Here is a 21,042-nt window from a genome sequence, read left to right on the forward strand (position 1 = left end):
ATTATTTTTGGTACATGCATCTGGAAGGCATTCATAGCGCTTCATTCTTTCCTCCTTTTATTTTACAGCCTTTTTCCAATAGATTCAATTTTTTCTCAACACCCCCTCAAAGTGTCCCATCTCTTTTCTCTCAACCTATCCAAGGGCCCAGGTGAGGGCTTCTCTTGACAGCAAAAGACTGGCGGTTCCTAATCAATGAGGGGACAGATGAAGTTCCAGGACACCAGCCATACTGACAGCTTGATATCTGAGACAATCAAGCAGATGGTGTTGCTGGTCTTAAGAGTCTCCCGAAAAGACAGAATGGAAGAAGCACAAGAGAGGAAAAGTCTAATATGCATCTCTGTTGGAAGAGTGTCAAGGCAGGAGTGGAAAGCCCAAGGTGGGCTTGTTAAAGTAGGCTGCAGTGGCTTGACGGAGCAATCTCTACTCCAGGTCTTGGTGTTGTGGAAATCCATGGGCAGCAGGGATGATGAGCTGCAAAGAGCGTTTTGGAAGCCACTAAAAAGGCTTCCTGGTGGCTCTGGATTAAGAGGGGTGACCTGTGGCAAATTTAGCTGCCTGCACACATGCTGGGAACCGATCACCCTGGCTGGGTGGCCTGGAAGAGGTACATGCAACACCCCATAATGATGTGGAAATGGTTTTTACAAATTTAGAAAAAACTAAAAAAATCTAATGTACATAAGGATTCAAGCCTTTGCTATTAAAATCAATATTGAGTTCAGATGTATCCTCTATCTGCCGACCATCCCTGAGATGATTCCACAGCTTAATTGGAGTGAATTCAGTTCATTGGACATGTTTTGGAAAGACATACACCCCTGTCTATTTAAGGTTCCACAGGTGAATGTCAGTGACTGTGAGAGCACAAATGCACCATGAAGGCAAAGAACCATGAGATGTGATTGTCTCAAGTTGGCACAAATCTAGGGAAGGGTACGGAACAATTTCTGCTGCTTTGAAGGTACAATTGAGCACGGTGGCCTCACATTATCTGTAAAGGGAATAAGTTTGGAACCACCAGGACAATTCCTAGACCTGGCCGACCATCTAAACTGGACTATTGGGTAGAAGGGCTTTACTCAGGGGAGTGACCAAGAACCCAATGTGTGCTCTTTCAGAACTTTGCAGAAGGATGACCACCTCTGCAGGCCTGTATGGTAGAGTTGCCAAATGGAGGCTTCTCACATGGCAGCCTGCCTGGATTTTTCCAAAAGGCACCTGAAGGACTCTGACTATGAGGAACGAAATTCTCTGGTATAGTACTACAAAAATTGAATGATTTGGTGTGAATGCCAGGTGTCATGTTTGGAGGACATCAGGCACTGCTCAGTACCAATGGGTGAAACACATTGACAATATCGGGCATTGTGTGTAGAATTGACTTAATTTTTGAATAAGGCTGTATCATAACAAAATATGTAAAAACTTAATGTGCTGTGAAAACTTTCCCAATGCACTGTATCTGAGTGACAATGGCATAGATACAATATATGAGTATTGACTATACAAAGGTAGTACTGTATAGTCTCTTCATGTGGTCTTCAGATTTGCTCCAGAACAGTGTGTAGGGATCTTCCTGAAATGGGTTCCCATGACAGAGCAGCTGCATCCATGCCTTATATCACCAAGTGCAGTGCAAAGTGTCAGGTGCACTGGTATATAGCATGCCAAAAATGGTGTCTAGATGGATGGAGACATGTTCTGTGGAGTAATAAACCACATTTCTCTGTCTGTCTGTCAGTCTGTCTGTCTGCCAAACTCTGGGTTTGGCCATTGCCAGGAGAACATTACTTGGGGTTGTTTATCCAGATTGGTCAGCGAAAGATACTCAATATTTCAACATAACAATATCTATTTTGGACAATTTCATGCTCCTAACTTTGTAGAAACAGTTTTGTGATGGCCCTTTCCTTTTCAATAGATGCCTGATGTCATCCAAATTAAACACCTTTGGGATAAATGACAGCGATTGTGAGCCAGACCTTCTCATCCTGAAGGCTGTCTGCCTTCACGAATGCGCTTCTGGAAGAACGATGAATCAATCCCATAAATACACTCCTAAACCTTGTGGAAAGCCTTGCCAGAAGAGGTATAGTCAACATGATATTAAACCTTAGGGATTTTAAATGGCCGTCACACAAATTCTTACCTCTAGGTCTAGGTTTAAAGCAATTTCTTGGATAAACAACAAGTTTTCACATCTTATTTTTTTAAGCACAAATCACAGTGAATGAATAATGTGTTAAACTCCTCCAAATTTATAATTACTATCTTCTTTACTGCTTTGTGCAGCATTTACCTCACCTGACAGCAGGAGGGAACAAAGACGTGAGGAGAGAGTCAGCCAAAGCATCAGGGAATGTGATAACAGGCAAAGGGGTGATCAAGGAGAGAAGGCACATCATGACCCCCCGATAGAGCTCAGACATCTAAAACTGTCCCAAAACAATGGGGTAATGCATGCCCTGAACCCCCCAGAGACCATCATCCGACAGAGCCCAACTCAGCGACCATGGAAGCAGACACCCCAGCTCAGATTTGGTCCACCCTTTCCTGCCTGATGGTCACTTCAGTGTTTTTAAGTATGTACTGGGCAGAGATAGAAGTTCTTCAGTATTGATTACATGTCAATTAACTTGGATGTCATTCATTACAGGTGGTGATTCTAACTACTTTTTTAGGCATAATCAAACAAATAAAGGAAGAAATTCTGCTGAGGATGCCTTAGCTGGGAAAGCAAATCTGCTCTTCCTACCAGCTGCTGGCTTTTGGTTTTTATTTTTGACTTTTCCATTTTTAAAATAATTTATGTTTTCTCTGAATTTATTAAATTATTTGAATTTCAACCAGATTAATAGTATTAGTGATTAAGCCCATTGGCATCAACATCCTGGAATGATGTACAGTCAGATTTTATTGTTATTTTAAACAGATTGTGTAGCTTCTGTGTAATTAAATGGAAAGATCTCACAGTTTAGAGGGTAAAACCTGAAAACAGATGAAGAAGAACTGTCTAGTTTACTGTTGGACCGTTGCTGCCATCTTATGGATATTTTCTCTTTGTTCATACTTTTCGCAAACACTAATCACTTCTTCAAAGCAGTTAACCACCGTCTGTGTAAAAAATTACTAAATGGATAAATATTGAGTTAGTTATTTGAAAGATATATTTGGGATTTTTTATTTAATTAAAAATAATGAATTAGACTGCCATTCTTTATTTTGTTACAAGTAAATATTATGCATGACTCACATGGTTTATTATTAAACCTACATGTGTTTGAACTGTTAGTAGTATGAAGAACAGATGCCCCCTCCGTTTAATTTAGTTTGGTGTCAGTTTGACAAGACCTTTCCAAAATAAGACTCTGATTACTTTATTAAAATCAAAATTAGAATTACCGGTAGATTAGTTTCAAATTCTATATATCTATTGTAGTATAGACGAGACAACTAAAAGCAGAAAGTGTGTGTGGGGGCGGGGTTGATGGTGGATGGATCTAAAGCTACACTCACAGCCAGTTTCCTCGTCATTCATGCGTCAGCGGCACCATGAGCCATGGCAACCAGCCGGTACAGCTCAGCAACTGTTCCTAACCCGATACCGAGTGACAAATCAAGTCATGTATACGGTGAGTAGCACCAGTCCTGACCAGTCTGGACTCACGATCACCTGCAGCAGAACCACCACTATTTCATAATATCCATATCAGGAACTACAGGCAGTATCTTTAGAAATGTATAGAAAGAAGGTAGCTTAGTTCAAGGTACGTGTAAGCAAGATTAATGTGAATAAAATAGACTGTAATTTTCATATCACTGCTGTCAAGGAAAAAAAGACAGATACATCAACATTCTGTGCTGTTTGTCTCGACATGAATATCTCAAGTACTTTGTAACAGTTAAATTGTTCAGTGCAGATTGTTGCTATCTTTGTGAGCCGCAGGGAGAGGATTAGCAGAGTATTACTGTTCACTTATTCCATCAGCTGAATTGTGTCTTGCTTCAAAACGTGTCGTGTTTCCTGAGCTGTTGTATATCAAGCCTAGTATTAAAACCCAGACATAGTATATCAAGCCTAGTATTAAAACCCAGACATAGTATGTACAGAACAATGGACAAGGATTTGAGCAAGTTTGACAAGAGTGAATTTGTGCGGGTTATAGAATGGTTAGGAGCAGTTCTGCTTCTGATAACAAGGTGTCAGAGCAAACAGAGCATCACAATTTATGGCATAGTGGGCTGCATCGCTACAGACCAGTCCGGGTATCCAGGCTGACCTTTGGCATCAACAATACACACAAGAGTATCAGAATTGGACCACTGAGCAATGGAAGAGGATGGCCTGACAGATCATGTTTTATTTTAAATCCATGTATCCACATGGTGTGTGTTGGGATTTCTGGGTTGTGTCTGTCTTTGGCCTTCACGGTGTGGTGTTGAGCACAATTGGGTGCAGCTGGCACTGCAGGCAGGCGCACCTGTAGGCAATTTACATCTTGTTGCCTATTTAAGCAGGTTGTGCCTGCCTGTCAGTGCTGGGGTTTCTGTGGGGAGTGTGTTTGTTTGTCTAGTGTGGGTGTTTGTTCGGGTTCCTTGGTGTTGGTAGGGTGTCTGTTTGCGGTGAAGCTGTTTGGTCGCTTCCCCTGTCCTGTGTTGGTGCTCTGCGTCTCCTGGAGGGTCGCTCCTGTTCTCAAGCTTCCGGTTTCCCTGGAGGACCGCTCCTGTTCCTGTGTTCCTGTTGCCCTGGAGGGTCGCTCCTGTCCCCGAGCTTCCTGTTTTCCTGGAGGGCCGCTCCTGTTCCTGTGTTTCTGTTGCCCTGGAGGACCGCTCCTGTTCCTGTGTTCCTGTTGCCCTGGAGGGTCGCTCCTGTCCCCGAGCTTCCGGTTTTTCTGGATGGCCGCTCCTGTTCCTGTTCTTGTTCCTGATCGTCCTGGAGGACCGCTCCTGCTCCCCTTGCAGCCTAGGAGGACTGCCTCTGCCTTCAGTGTCTCGGGGCACGTTCGTGTGGTGAGCGTGTCGCACCGGACTCCCGAGTCCTCGCCGGTCCTGGGGGACTGCTGCGGGTTGAGGACTCACCGGTGTTCCGAGTTCCCCGCAGTCCAGGGGGACTGCATCTGGTTGGGGACTCGCCGATGGACCTGTGACGGACGGACGCTGCCTCCAGATCCCCTTGCAGTCCAGGAGGACTGTTTCCTGTCGTCAGTGCGTGCTCCCCTTCCCTGTAAATAAAGCTGTTGACTACTCCACCACTGTGTCCTGGCCTGCGTTCGGGTCCTCTACAACCATGTATAGTAACAGGCGTGCATCAAATTAATCTTTATTTATATAGCGTCTTTTACAATCAAAATTGTTTCAAGGCGCTTTCCAGAATCCCAGGGCCTAACCCCAGACAAGCAACAGTGGCAAGGAAAAACTCTCCTTTAACAGGAAGAAACCTTGAGCAGGACCAGGCTCATGTAGGGGGACCCTCCTGCTGATGGCCAGCTGGGGAGAGGGGAGGACAGGCACAGAGCACAGAAACACATACAAAAATACACTATTTATACAGCGGGTCATCATGCAGCTCCGAAGGCGGTGATACCTGTAAATGAATACAGAAGGGGGGGGGGGGAGAGAAGCAGAAAAACTACACAAGAATCAGCATAACTAGTCTGCTAGATGAGGAGAGGAAACCATGACCCAGTGGGGTGACAGAGGCCTGTCAGGTGATCATGTTTCCGGACCCCGGCAGCCTTGGCCTATACCAGCATAGCTAAGATGTGACCTAACGATTAGACGACCCCTAAGTATGATAATTTGTCTGTCTATAATAGCAACTGGAACTACAGAATTAGTAACAATACGCTTTTTCAAAGAGGTAGGTTTTAAGCCTAATCTTAAAAGTAGCGATGGAGTCAGCCTCCCGTACCTGGATAGGAAGCTGGTTCTATAGCAGGGGGGCCTGGTAGCTAAATGCTCAGCCCCCCATTCTACTCCTAGAAACTCTGGGAACCACAAGTAGACCAGCATTCTGAGAGCGGAGCGGCCTATTGGGCTGGTAAGGTATCACTAGCTCCTCCAGGTAGGATGGAGCTAGGCCTCTGAGGACCTTGTAGGTCAAAAGAAGGGTTTTAAAAATTATTCTAAATTTAAAGGGCAGCCAATGAAGAGACGCCATTACAGGAGTTATGTGATCTCTTTTGTCAATACCTGTCAGAACTCTGGCTGCAGCATTTTGGATCAACTGGAGGCTTCTTAAAGAGTTGTTTGGACACCCTGTTAATAAAGAATTACAATAGTCCAGCCTGGAAGTAACAAATGCATGGACTAACTTTTCAGCATCATGCGGCATCAGTAGCTTCCTGATCTTTGTGATGTTTCTCAAGTGAAAAAAGGCACTTCTAGAGACTGTTTTAATGTGTGAATTGAAGGAGAGATTTCGGTCAGAAGTTACTCCTAGATTCCTCATAGAGAGACTAGATGTTAATGAGACATCTAATGAGTGATCATGTGATCTAATCTATCCCTGAGAGGTTCAGGACCAAACACCATGACCTCAGTTTTTCCTAAGGAGGAGGAAATTTGAAGACATCCAGGACTTTATGTCTTTAAGACAGGTCTGAAGCTTCACTAACTTCTCTGCCTCCTCTGGTTTCATGGATAAAGCTGAGTGTCATCAGCATAACAATGAAAATTTATCCCATGCTGCCGAATAATGTTCCCTAAGGGAAGCATGTACAATGTGAAGTGGATTGGTCCAAGTACAGAACCTTAAGGAACTCCGTGGCTAACCCTACTGTATGAGGAGGGAACACCATGGACATGGGCAAACTGGTATCTATCAGATAAATATGATCTAAACCAGTCTAGTGCTGTCCCTTTAATCCCAATCACATGTTCCAGTCTATGTAACAGGATGCTGTGATCAACTGTATCAAAAGCAGCACTGAGGTGCAGCAGAACCAGCATAGAGACCAGTCCATGATCTGAAGCTATAAGAAGATCATTAGTAACTTTAAGAAGTGCTGTTTCTGTGCTGTGATCAGCTCTAAAGCCTGACTGAAACATCTCAAACAGGCTGTTCCTCTGCAGGTGCTCCAGTAACTGAGTCACCACAACCTTCTCAAGACTTTTAGAGATAAAAGGAAGGTTGGATATTGGCCTATAATTTGCTAATATATCAGGATCCAGTGATGTTTTTTTAAGTAACGGCCTAATCACTGCCACCTTGTAGGACCGGAGTACGGTACATAACCTGTCACTAAAGAACCATTGATCTGGTCCAGGATAGAGCTGCCTATCAATGGTAAAACATCCTTCAACAGGTGTGTTGGGATGGGATCTAAAAGACACATGGTGGTCTTGGATTTCTGAATTAGCGATGACGCCTCCGAAAAATATATCGGGCTGAAGGAGTTTAAGGGCTCGTTGGAGAACCTGTATGTTCCCACAGTCAGCACATCTGGTGATGGTCCAGTTGTTAGAGCAATAGAGTCAACCTCTGCAGGGCTAAGATTATAATGATTGATCCCTGGGGAAACACATGGTGGTCCTGGGATTAGCACAGGGATCGCTTCCTTAAACTTAGCTACAGCATTATCTGAAAGACATCTGCTATAGTAAGACTGTGCTCTGAGCATAGAAGAATCCTTAATCATAAATGTAAAAGTGATCAATGAATGATCTGATAGGAGTGGGTTCTGAGGGAACACTGACACATGTTCTACCTCAACACCATAAAACAGAATTAGATCAAGGGTGTGGTTGAAGCGATGCGTTAGTTGGTTTATCTGCTGGAGGAAACCAACTGACTCAAGTAATGAAAGCCATTTTTAGTCGTCATTTAGTCGGGAACACATGGTAATATCTATGTATAGGAAAGTATGTGCAATACGTATATATGTGTTAAGCTTTCTTTCTTTTCTTGACTTCCTCTTCTATCTTTTCTTTCTTTCAGGAGAACCACACAAGTTTGATCCCCTCTTCAGAGGCCCGGTCCACAGAAGGTAACTCCTGCAGTGTGTGAAGTTATTCTAATATCAGAGGTCCTCAGCTTAAGTTCATAAACAGATATTTGTACAGAGCCTTGCAAAAGTATTCATCCCACCTTGAGTTTTTCCCTAATTTGTCACATAACAGGCATAAAATTAATTTATTTGTGTATTACGTAATAAACCAAAAGACAGTGGTGTATAATTGTGAACTACGTAGAAAATATATATTGTTCAGCTTTTTATTTTACACATGCATTGAGAAAGGTGTGATATGCATATCTATTTAGCCCTCTTCTGAATTTGTCCTCTTAGTCCACTGAGCTGATGCTGCCCTCACCATGTTTCATAGTGATAATGGTTCAGATTAATGTGCAGTGTTAACTTTTTAGCACACATGATGTTCTGTATGCAGGCAAGTTCAGTTTTTGTCTCATTTGACCAGAGCACCTTCATTTGCCTTTGCCATGTCCCATACTCGGCTCGTGGCAAAATAAAATTTCTTCTTATTGCTTTCTTTCAACAGCAGCTCTCTTCTTCCCACTGTTCCACAAAAGCCATATTTGATGAGTGCCTTGCTACTCGTTGCCCTGTGGACAGATTCTCCCAGCAGTGTAGTGGATTCCTGCAGGAACAGCCACTCAATAATGCTCTCCATGCCTGGTCCTTTTGGAATGTTCAAAGCATGGGATATGTCCTGACCTTTCTCTGTTTGTTAATTTTCTCTAAAAAAATCTCTGAGGCCCTAAAACAGTTAAATATGACAGATTACATTTCTTTCAGACTTTTATGCATCATTATTTTCCTTCAACATCACAATCATTTACTACTTTGCGTTTTTTTTTTTTAATCACATATAATCCCTTGAGGTTTATGCTTGGAATATGACCAAATGTCGAAATCTTAAAGCATGAATGCTCTTGCAAGGCCCTGTGTTTCCAAGTACCGGCATTTGTACTGAAATCTTTTTGGAACTATTTGTATCATTGAGTGTTCCAAATTGACTCTGCTCCAACCATGTGTTTATTCAGAAAGTGCACCGATGTCATTTGTTGCCTGGTCTTCTTTATTGTCATCTTCTTATATTTGGCCTTGGGAGTAATAGGTGAGTACGTTTCAGCAAATATCCCCAAGTGTGTGGAGCTGCTTCTCCCATTAATTTTTGACACTCTATAGTAACTTTTACACAATTGTTAAAGTATGGACACTTACTAATGATGCAGAGATAATCATCAGCTCCATTCTCACAGACTATTTGTACAATTTATATGTGTCTGTCTGGTCAAGTATCTGCTCACTTTAGATCTGTGGACATTTAACTGTTGAACACTGGTGCTAATCTCCTACTCTTACTGTCATTCCAAACAGTTCCTGTTACAGACGGTCTCCATGATTTTCTGTAGAACTCTCTCATGATCTGAGACACGCTGATAAATCTCCTCTAATTTCAAGAATGAAAAATGTGTGATGTAAAGTTTTGGAGTGGGTGCTCCATTGTTTTTGCCTGCATTTCCTTAAATCATAAATCACTATTTATTTGTCTGTCTTCTGTCCATTCAGCCTGGTTACATGGGGATCCCAAGAAGTTGATTCATCCAACAAATAGCTATGGTCAGTTCTGTGGTCAGAAAGGAACTCACAATTTGTAAGTCCCAGTTCAGATGGACATATTTTTGAAGAGCAAAGTGTGTGTGTGTGTGTGTTCTTGTACCAAAATACTCATTCTACTAACAAAATAGGGACATTTTTAGGAAGTGATAACTTCTAATTGAAAGGACTCTTGAAGGGTTAAGACATGGTTTAGTTAGGATGGTTAGGGTAAAGGGTTATATATATATATGAAAGCTCTCCATGATAATATTTCTTTCAAGTCATTTCACTTTTTACATTTCACAAATCAACAGTCCTTATTGTGATGATATGACGTCAATAATGAATATCATTAAAAAAAATTGTACATATTGAAATTTATTTACTTAACCCAATATTTCTTGCTAAATCATATGTAACATTTAATATCGATGATCCAAATTTGAATGACAAAAATACTTTGAAAAGACTAATGACAAACACAATGAGGACACGAAGTCAAGAACAAAAGGAGGAAGTTACATTAAGCCTCTGTTGGCAGACTTTTAGGTACAAACTGAAGCGTAATTGCATCCTCTCATGGCGAAGAAGAAGAAACTATTTGTAGTTTCTGGAGAAGTCCTGATAGCATTGATGCATGCATGAGCCAGCCCAGAAGTTAAACACAGAGTCGGCATCCTTATAATCTTGTCAATGTTAGACAAATGAGAAAAGACACTGTCAGAGATGTTTTGGTGGTATATGTGAGTTAAAGGAAGTTAAAGTTAAAGTTTTGGTCAAAGATTTGGCATGCCAGAGTTGTCATGGAGACCAACTAAACCCCATCAAGAGTAATAATGTGATGAGCCATTGTGCAACGTTTGCCGGAGTTAAAGATAAGAGCATTTAAGGTAATCAATGACCACAAGTCTTTAAGATGAGCCTGAACTTCGATTGACTGTTCTCTTGTCCTCTGTCAATTCAACTCATTTGTTTGTCTATTCACAACACAGTGAACAGAGAAACTGGAACTAGCCGTGGAATAGACACATTTCTGAATCGTGATTATATTTTCTTCATATTTCAGCAATAAGCCCATCCTGTTCTATTTCAACATTTTGAAGTGTACCAACCCAGCTATACTGATCAACCTGCAGTGTCCCACAACTCAGGTACTGCTTTTTAGATCAGTCCCCAACAGACCCGAGCTACCACCGTCCAACTGTTTTTACTGTGGTATTTTACAATATGTGGCATATCCAGTCTGCTTGTGTTCCTTTGTGTCATTCATTTACTGTAAATGTCCAATAAAACATTTTTTAATGTAATAATAATATAAGCAGAAAACATTTGTAAGTACATTCAAGTTTATTTTAGTGTATAAAGAACTCCCATTAGTAATCTGCCTGAATCATAGTTCCAAATGACAGTTATCATATTTCTAGGTCAAATATGATCCGTTAAACTTTTTAAAAGAAGAGAATTAGATTACTATTTCCAGGGTTTATGTTGTTTCTATGGTGGATTGTGTTATTTTTGAACCTGAAACACTTTTTTTCAGATGTGTGTGTCCAAGTGTCCAGACAGGTTTGCCACCTTCAGTGAGATGCAGCAACAATATAATGTCAGCAGGAAGAAATGGGAATATTACAGACAGTTCTGTAAACCCGAGTTTAATAATCCTCAAAAGGTACTGCAAAAACACCTGGAGAATTTTGTTAATTTTCTTCAACACACACATTTATTATTCTAATGTTGCTCCTGCTGTGTTTCTTCAGCCAGTTTCTGAGGTTCTGCGAGATGACGACTGCCCCTCTATGATCTATCCCAGCAGACCAAGTACAGTGGATAAGCTGCAAATTATTTGGTTTTATGTAATGTTGCTAGCGAGAAAGAAACTGTATGAATTACAACTAAAACATAATCAGAAAATACTATTAAATCAGACTTTGTGTGTTTAAACAAGACCAAAGGATTATAATATTTCATTCATGTTTTTTTTGTCAGTTTTTCAGAGGTGTGTACCAGACTTCAACATTGTGAATGAAACTCTGATGACAGTCAATCAAACCAGATTTAAAGAAGCTCTGGAAATAACAAATGCTGTGCCTGAACTCCAAGATGCTGCCAAGTAGTGTCACCATCTTTGTTATCATTTCATTTAGATATTTTTGGTTTCTATCTGAGCTCATATCTGTCCATGATAGTCCAGCTATGATCCAGAATAACACGCTGTGACCAGTTTTGGTGACTTTCATTTTTAGTCCCACTGATGGTCTTCTTTGGGTCTTCTCTACAGAAACATAGCAGGACTAGCGGACACTAAAGAGCTGAGAATAAAGATAGCCGAAGATTATGCCAAGTCATGGAAGTGGATACTCGTGTAAGTTTGTTACCTTGAAAGTTTATGTCATACATCGTCATCTCAGAACTCTGGTTCTCTGTTATTTGGCCCTGAACCGTGGGGCTCCACCAAAGGCCCTTTACTGCTCAGTCTCAGTTGTGGAGCCTTGTTGTCTTTGGGATGGTTGAGCTTTAGATCTCTCTCCTGCCTGCTGATGGGTCCAGCATGGTGGAGTTATGGCTTCCCAGTTTCACTTTTCATTAGTGACACCAACTGGGGAGGAGTATTCCAAGGCATAAAATCAGTGGTTTGTAACAAAGAGAAATTTTAACACTGGGTGAGTGGCATAATAAACTGCTATCCAAGCTGCTATAAAACAATAAAATCTCCACAAAACCCTCTTTTCAATTAATTATACACAATGTAAATCTATCAAATACATAAAAAATACCCCCAAGCATTTTTCTGCTGTTATTATAGAGCAGGGGTGCTCATTATGTCGATCTACCGGTCGATCGCGGAGGTAGTATTGGTTGATCGTGGCGTGGCATTAAAAAATATCAGCCTATCATTTATCCCATCACTTGATTTATATACAGGGCAGCCAGTTAGATGCCAACTGAATTTGACATTCAGGTGACCAATCAAGCGCAAACAACAGCGCTAAGTGCAGCAGAACTTACGTGTGCTAACGCAAGTGTGCTTGAGACTGGCTGTCAGCAGCTACTGTCCGGACTATGCATCCCTGGCTGATTCAATTCAGTGCAAGTCATTAAAGTAAACTCAGGCAATTACAAAAAAAGGTTAATAGTTAATTATTATGTGTGTTTTGCAAAATTGGCTCATTCGGTTATGCAAGGTACATCAACATACATTGTACATACTCATACTCCTCAATACATTTGAAAATTAGATGTTTTACATTTTTGTGGTGGGTAGATCACTTTGACTTGGTCATTTTGTAAGTAGCTCACATGCTGAAAAAATGTGAGCACCCCTGTTATAGAGGATGGGCTCTCAAATCTGAACGCTGATATTACTAATATTACTATCATATATCCTTTTTGTAAAATGTATTAATTTCTATCATAGATATTTTGCTAATAGAATTAAATTGTATTTTATGATGTTGTATTACAGAGGTCTGTTGATGTCTCTGGCTGTTAGCTTGGTGTTCATCATTTTGCTGAGGTTCACAGCTGGGTTGTTACTGTGGATCACCATCGCCAGTGTTGTACTGCTGCTGGCTTATGGTGAGAAGCGTTTTCCCTTTAAAATGTTGCCATGAAATGTGTGTGTGAGAGAGAGTGATATAGAGAGAGACAGCCTGTGTGCATGAGTGTCTGTCCTCATTGAGGTAACAAAATATTAATTCTACTAGCAAAGTGAGGACATTGTGTGTCATTCTCATATCATATCATCTGTCTGAGGGTTAAGACTTGAAGACTGAGGTTAATTGGGAAAATGTTGTGGTGCAGCAGCTTTTTTAAAAAAATAAAAAAATAAAATAAAATAAAAGAATTAAATACACAATAAGAAAACAGTAGAAAATCTTAATATAGTGGTGGGAAAAAAAAGTTTTTGGACACCCGCATCATTTTACACAATTTCAAATATATTATCATAAAATAATGGAAATGGAAATGGAAAATTGCTTTTGTGTTTCAAAAGGTGTGGCTGCAATAAAAGTCAACATTTAACATGTGAATGTGTTCAAAACCGAACAAAAAAAATGAACCATCACGTCATATAATTAATGTTTATTATTCCTGCCATTAGAATAAAGCTGAGCTCTAATCCTGTCTAAAATGTTTTTCAACCACTGTAAATAGAATAAACTACACCAATATGAAGAAAAAAAACATGCAGTTGTGCATGTGTATGTGAGCGTGTGTGTGCATGTGTCTACAGGTATTTGGTTTTGTTTCACGGAGTTCTCCCTGCTCAAAGAAAAACCTGGATCAGATGTTTCTATTGTTGAAGTTGGCTTCCACACGGACCTGCAGGTTTACCTCCAGCTCCGACAGACCTGGATCCTCATGCGTGAGTTCTTTAGCAAAATACTCCTTGTACCCCTGGGCCTCTTAGAAGGACCCTCTAATTCATGATAAGCAAACAGTATCCAAAGATCACAATTGTGAGGGATAAACTGTTGTCCAGCCACATTTAAGGATCACTGAAACAGAAAATACAGTACATGTAAACCCTAAACAAACAATCATAATCAACAGAACCTCAAAATGAAAAGAATGGTGCTCGTGAATTAAGTACAGATTGCAGAAAGCTGCAAACAATTACAACAGAAATACATGGAAGAAACCTGTGTGTAATGTAATCGGGTATTATTGACCATTAAAGACTGCCTGTGTTACTGTGTAAAATCTTGGGAATCAAGTAATAACTCAGCAACAAAAATAGAGAGTAAAACTTGACCAAGCATGTCCTCAGAACAAGTGTTTGATATTTGCTTTTGCTCAGCTGGAGGTGTTACCGTACTTTAGCAGTGACTTTGCTTTTTCCTTGTTGATTTCCTCATCAGTGGTCTGTTTGGGAGTGGCAGAAGCTTCAATCACTCTGATGCTGATCTCCTTAAGGAGACGAATTCAAGTGGCTATCGCCTTGCTCAGAGAGGCGAGCAAGTACGGCTCTCACATCCATTCACGATCATAGCGTATACTGACGGATCCTCCCGATGTTGATTTTTTTGTTGTTGTTATTGTTGTTTTCAGAGCCATCAGCCACATAACCTCAACCCTCTTTTATCCTCTCATCACTTTTCTAATGTTGACTATTTGCCTCTTGTACTGGGCAGTTACAGCCGTGTATCCTTCAGTGCTAACAACCAATTATATTGAACAGACGCATACTGCACCAGAGTGTTTGGCAGCTGCTTTGATGAAGTACATCTTTTTTCATTAGCTACAGTATTTACCAGCTTGTAAATATTTCTTTAACCACCATGTTGAAACCAGCTACCTTGCATCCTCTGGGGAACCAGTCTATAAGGTTGTTTCTTCTGAAGGGAGCTGCCCCTCTGCCAACAGTACATGCACGCCTGAGGTATGAGTGAAGATATGGACAGCAATAGATGTCATGTGAATGAGACTCTGCTTTACTATGAACCTTACCCTCTGGTCCCGGTGTTACAGGATTCATCTGTGTGCAGGAAAGATGTGGTGTTTTGGGGTAAATAATACTTTTTTTTTCCTTTGTCAGTTCTTCAACAGAAGTGACATTTCCAAATATGAGCTATGTCAGGGCTCACAGTGTCTGTTTGCCTTCTACGGCGGGGAGACATCTTACCATCGCTACGTCTTCTGGTTTCAGCTGTCCAACCTACTGCTCTTCTTTTGGTTGGTCAACTTTAGTTTGGCTCTAGAGCAGTGCTCCCTGGCTGGGGCATTTGCAAGCTACTATTGGTCCAGTAAGAAGCCTTGTGACATCCCATCTTGTCCACTGTTTTTGTCATTCTTCAGGGCCATCAGGTCAGGACACAACTGCCAGCTTGTTTTCTTATTTTATTAAAAGCTGCACTTAAATCTCTTTATTGCATGTTCCAGTGTTGTGAACATCCACTGTCTGTCTTCAGATATCACACAGGATCTTTGGCATTTGGGGCTTTAATTGTTTCAGTTGTCCAACTGATCAAAATTGTGCTTCAGTACATGGATCAGAAACTCAGAGGTTTAGAAACACACACACATACACTCACACTCACACGCACACACACGTCTCACAGTAATCTCTCTCAATACTGATTTTGGATTTCTTCATGCAGGTTTAAACAACAGCTTGTCCAGGTTCATAGCACGCTGTCTGAAATGCTGTTTCTGGTGTTTGGAGAAATTAATCTGCTACATGAACCACAATGCATACATCATGGTGAGCTGTCAGTATTGTTAACCACAGCTACAACTGTTACAACAATTGTTACTACAACTGCTTCCTAAATGGATCTGACTGCTCGTTTTTGCTGTCTTTCACCTCTTCTCCACTAGATGGCAATCTATGGAAAGAGCTTCTGTACGTCGGCCAGAGAAGCTTTCTTTCTCCTCATGAGGAATGTAGTTAGGTATGAGGTCTGTGCTCGGATATGACAATTCTTTCCATCTTCTCATTTTTCATTTCCTAACTCTGTGTTGTTAGGGTTTTTGTTCTTGACAGAGTGACAGATTTCCTGTTGTTTCTTGGCAAATTACTTGTATCAGGAGGAATTGGTGAGTGCTCAGGCATTGGTCAACAGCATATTATTATATGCTGCTTATTATCATATTTATTATCATAACCGATGTATCTCTCTGTGTGATTCAGGTGTACTCGGGCTCTTCCTGTCCAGGCACATCCCATATGTCCAAGAAGTTCCTGATTTGAACTTCCACTGGGTCCCTCTACTGGTCAGAATGATAACACACCAGTAGTGTATCAACGTCAGCATTAACTGGCTTTAAAAATTGCTTATATTGTACAATTTGGCAGTTTGGTGTTTCTGACCCTTGTATTTTCCTGTTAGACGGTGGTGGCAATCTCATATCTGATTGCTCATGCCTTCTTCAGCGTCTACGCCACATGTGTGGATACTCTCTTCCTCTGTTTATGTAAGTACATCAGAGTTAATTTTTCCTCTTTTTTTGCATAGAAAATAATTTCCTTACTTTCCAACTTATTTCTTAATTTATAAATATTTCCCAAAATCAATCTTTATTTATATAGCATCTGTTACAATCAAAATTGTTCCTAGGCACTTTACAGAATCCCAGGGCCTGACCCCCAACAAGCAACTGTGTCAAGGAAAAACTCCCCTTTAACAAGAAGAAACCTTGAGCAGGACCAGGCTTATATAGGGGGACCCTCCTGCTGATGGCTGGGTGGGTAGAGAGGGAGTGGGTCAGTGGGGTCGGAGGTCAGGAGGTCAGCATACAGCTATGAAGGCAGCGATACCTGTAGATCGATACAGAAGGGGGGTGGGGTCGGGGGAGCAGAAAAACTACACAAGAAATAACATCACTGATCTACTTGGAGGAGAGGAGAGGAGAGGAGAGGAGAGGAGAGGAGAGGAGAGGAGAGGAGAGGAGAGGAGACGAGACGAGACGAGACGAGACGAGACGAGACGAGACGAGACGAGACGAGACGAGACGAGACGAGACGAGACGAGACGAGACGAGACGAGACGAGACGAGACGAGACCATGACCCAGTGGGGTGACAGAGGCCTGTCAGGTGATCATGTTTCTGGACCCCGGCAGCCTCAGCCTATAGCAGCATAACTAAGATGTTAACCTAATAATTAGTCAACCCCCTAAGTATGATAATTTGTCTGTCTAGGATAATAACTACAACGACAGAATTAGTGACAATTTTAAGCCTAATCTTAAAAGCAGAGATGGAGTCAGCCTCCCGTACCTGGACAGGGAGATGGTTCCACAGCAGGGGGGCCTGCTAGCTAAATAGTCGGCCCCCCAATCTACCCTTAGAGACTCTGGGGACCACAAGTAATCCAGCATTCTGAGAGCAGAATGGTCTATTGGGATGATAAATTGTCACTAGCTTCTAGTGAGGCCTAGCTCCAATCTACTAGGAGCTCCATTCTACTAGCTCCTAGAAGGATGGAGCTAGGCCTCTGAGGACCTTGTAAGTCAGAAGAAGTGTTTTATAAATTATTCTAGATTTAATGGGCAGCCAATGAAGAGATGCAAGTACAGGAGTAATGTGATTTCATTTGTCAATACCTGTCAGAACTCTAGCTGCAGCATTTTGGATCACCTTTAGGCTTTATAAAGAGTTGTTTGGACATCCTGATAATAAAGAATTATCCAGCCTGGAATAGTCCAGCCCGGAAGTAACAAATGCGTGGACTAACTTTTCAGCATCATGCCGCGTCAGTAGTTTCCTGATCTTTGCGATTATTCTCAGGTGAAAAAAGGCACTTCTAGAGACTAATTTAATGTGTGAGTTAAAGGACAGATTTTTGTCAAAAAAGGTCAAAAGAGGGGTGAAATTAATTAGAATGTACATAAATGATAATTTACTGATCACAAATTATAACAGCCTTTGAAACTGTTATTTTGACATTTTATTTATTGGCAGTTTTTTTATGTCTTTTTAAAATTTATTTTAGCATTTGCTGTCATTGTCTATTTTGATAAGAGAAATCAATTATTGTCCAATTTTATTATTTGAACATTTGAAATCAAAGCTCTACTTCTTTCTGCAAGCCTCAAAATTTTCAAGAAATGTGTGGTTTTTTTCTATGAGAGAACACATGTTTAATATCTTTAATCACAATGACTGTAACATGCAAACTCCTTTGCATTTTTTTTATTGTTTTTTTATCTTCCCTTCCTTTTTGTTTCCTTCTTTCCATCCATCCATCAGGTGATGAGTTAGAGAGGAATGATGGAAGTCCAGAAAAACCATTCATCATGTCCCCTGAACTGCACAGAATCTTGGGTAAATCCAGCCGGGTACATTAGTATTCAGTCCTCTTCTATCCTTCCATCTCTGTCAGAGAATCTCCATAGGAATTGTGTTTTGTTGGACTGGACAATTCAGATGACCTCTAAAGTTTCTCCATGATCTTTTTTTTTTTTTTCTCCTCGCCTCAAGACTCAAGGTTTTTCCAGGTTTTGTGGGTGCATGTTTGCACACTGCTGTTTGTATCTGTAACCAACTCTTCTTCCTCTCTTCATGTTTCCAGACTGGAATCTATAGTTGTTTTCATATCTTGTAGAGGAAGCAGTTTATACATAACTGATTAGCCTGCTCCTTACTATGAATATCAATATTTTTTAAATAAATTAAAAGTTAAAATGGCATTGTGGGAAGGTGTCTTTCTGCTTAATCTTGTAAATTACATTGTCTGTAGCCTAAGTCACAATTAAGTGTTACGATCTGCGGACACGAATCAGTACCCCAAATGCAAACACATAGGGTGTGCTTGAAATCAAGTTTACTGGAGTCCAAGATCAAAACAGAGCCAAAGGGTCAAACGGTCAAACCGGAGCAGGCTGGGCAGCGCAAGCAGGCATCCGAGAGACGATCTGTGGGAAAGACGTATGATTAGTCCCAGACAGGTAACAGGTTCGAGGAAACAAACTTGCAAACAGAGTTTTTGGAGCCAGGCTGTACCACGGGGGGGTTAACAATGAATCAGCGATGAGTGGAGAGTTGATCAGGCTTTTATGGAGAACGGCAGGTATGAATAATGACAGGAGATCGGTCTCAGGTGTGCCTTGCTCGCCCAATGGGGGAGAGTCAGGAAACCGCTCCGCCCAGCCTGAAAACAGACAAGACACAGAAGGGGAGGGGAAGAGGGAAAACACTTGGGACTCCTAACATTATGTATGATCTGAACATGTTAAGGATGGATAAACAATTACCCCCATATAAACACATTTAAAAATGTATAATATTGATGAACATGATTTTTCACGATGACTTTAGTTAAAGTTGTATTATATAATTATATATTACAGTATTAATAATGAATGTAATTTTTCAAACAGTAATGTAAACTAGAGTAAACAAAGAAGAGATGAAAGTAAGATAATCTGAATAGTTACTAGCTGTGAGATTCATGGCATGACAGTCTATTAAACATTTATGAATCTCTCCATGATGTCAATATGCATATAGATACATTTTAATTGAAACAATTTTTATTCCTTCATAAGCTGCATCTGTCACAATCAGATTAGCACAGGATACAAATTCTATCCATCCATCCATCCATCCATCCATGTTCTGTAAACTTATTCCTGGTCAGTGTCACCTGTCCATCAGACAGACAACTCACACCTGAGGTAAAATATGCTGTATATTCTCCAGTCAAGCACAAATGCATTTTGGACTGGGAGGAAACTAGAATACACAGTGGCAAACCACATATGCAAACTCCACAGAGGGACCCAGGAGATACTAGCCACCGCAGACATCTACAGCCAGTGCTCCAGGAGGAGATCTCAGCGAGACCCCAGTGTCATGAAGCACGCAGTGTCATGAAGCCCATACGCTCAGCCTGCTTGCAAACATTCAATCAAAGGCCCTGGAAATAATTGGAGTTGGCCAGTACAAAAAGCGCCATCCTTAGGCTTATTCACAGAAAACAGATTGCCAGTGCTAACGTCCTGTACAAACAGCGTCCCCACCACCAGGACTGCCCTAGGGAACTCCAGGACTGTTTCAGGGACCTCCAGGGCAGGCTCTCATCCTTACAGGCTTCCAGAGCATGCTCCTTGGACAGAACCCTGCTACACATAATAAATAGCCTCCCAGATGTTATTAGATCTATCGCAGACATTGTTCATCAGGCCTGCAAATTGGATCTTGAGCATCTTGAAACAAACCCAGTTTGTTTATGCCATCAGGTAACCATGGCAATTATTACACAGCGACTGGAGTAGTCGGTTATTAGGTTGTATTTTGTCATCCCAAAGTTTCCTTGGATCTTTTACCTGTGCCTTATTGATGTGGTTCATTATGTGTTTCAGATAAAGAGATTCCTTTAGACATTTCTCAAAACAATCCTAAAAAAATATGAATAATAACTTGCCAATTCAAGAGATATTTAAGGCAGTTATATCACATTTAGTTTAGATCATATTTAATGTTGCCATTGAATGAAGTTGTGAAAAAAGGAGTTTGCACAGTAAAAACTAAAAACTGAGATAAAAGGAAAATGATTTTCAATCTGAATATCTAGTAAGGTTATATATTTATATAACAGGTTATAAAGCAGCCTTCGATGCTATCTAACCTTGCATTACTATTGTATACTGTCATGCCCGGTGTGTTTTGTGCCTTTTGTTTGTGTTTTGTTTTCCTGGTTTTCACACTAAGGGGCGTGGTGGATTCACCTTGGTACCCTTTGCTGGTGACGTCAAACCTGCAGCTGGTTACCAATCAACACCCTTCAAAAGCCTCCCGCTCACCAGCTTTTTCCTTGTTGATTTCCTCATCAGTGGTCTGTTTGGGAGTGGCAGAAGCTTCAATCACTCTGATGCTGATCTCCTTAAGGAGACGAATTCAAGTGGCTATCGCCTTGCTCAGAGAGGCGAGCAAGTACGGCTCTCACATCCATTCACGATCATAGCGTATACTGGCGGATCCTCCCGATGTTGATTTTTTGTTGTTGTTATTGTTGTTTTCAGAGCCA

At 41.0% G+C, this 21,042-nt stretch overlaps 1 protein-coding gene and 1 long non-coding RNA gene across 11 annotated transcripts; one reads left to right on the top strand and one right to left on the bottom strand.

The window, feature by feature from the left end:
• Window positions 1-3,548: 3,548 nt before the first annotated feature.
• On the top strand, window positions 3,549-19,031 carry LOC101068868 (choline transporter-like protein 5-A). Of its 10 annotated transcripts, none has more exons than XR_003886906.1 (22): window positions 3,549-3,638; window positions 7,946-7,994; window positions 9,011-9,084; window positions 9,540-9,624; window positions 10,636-10,720; window positions 11,110-11,238; window positions 11,327-11,387; window positions 11,556-11,679; window positions 11,848-11,931; window positions 13,033-13,145; window positions 13,804-13,935; window positions 14,432-14,531; window positions 14,622-14,714; window positions 14,865-14,952; window positions 15,109-15,377; window positions 15,482-15,576; window positions 15,671-15,774; window positions 15,891-15,964; window positions 16,039-16,109; window positions 16,204-16,306; window positions 16,403-16,487; window positions 18,264-19,031. XR_003886906.1 is itself a non-coding variant. In XM_029830476.1 (22 exons), exons 1-22 carry the CDS (start codon window positions 3,566-3,568, stop codon window positions 18,359-18,361), a joined length of 2,169 nt encoding a protein of 722 aa, XP_029686336.1. In that variant the 5' UTR covers window positions 3,549-3,565; the 3' UTR covers window positions 18,362-19,026. The 10 variants fall into 10 exon arrangements, 8 of the variants coding, with proteins under 8 accessions (XP_029686336.1, XP_029686337.1, XP_029686339.1 ...); XM_029830476.1 differs by having other exon boundaries at window positions 16,204-16,286; window positions 18,264-19,026; XM_029830477.1 differs by having other exon boundaries at window positions 13,843-13,935; window positions 16,204-16,286; window positions 18,264-19,026.
• On the bottom strand, window positions 18,436-20,433 carry LOC115247854 (uncharacterized). The gene is made up of 3 exons (XR_003886910.1): window positions 20,342-20,433; window positions 19,017-19,164; window positions 18,436-18,928 (listed from the first exon to the last, which is right to left on the bottom strand). It is a non-coding gene; the product is annotated as an uncharacterized lncRNA (long non-coding RNA).
• Window positions 20,434-21,042: the final 609 nt, after the last annotated feature.

The sequence above is a fragment of the Takifugu rubripes genome, chromosome 22 (genome assembly GCF_901000725.2).
Source record: "Takifugu rubripes chromosome 22, fTakRub1.2, whole genome shotgun sequence".
NCBI lineage: Eukaryota > Metazoa > Chordata > Actinopteri > Tetraodontiformes > Tetraodontidae > Takifugu > Takifugu rubripes.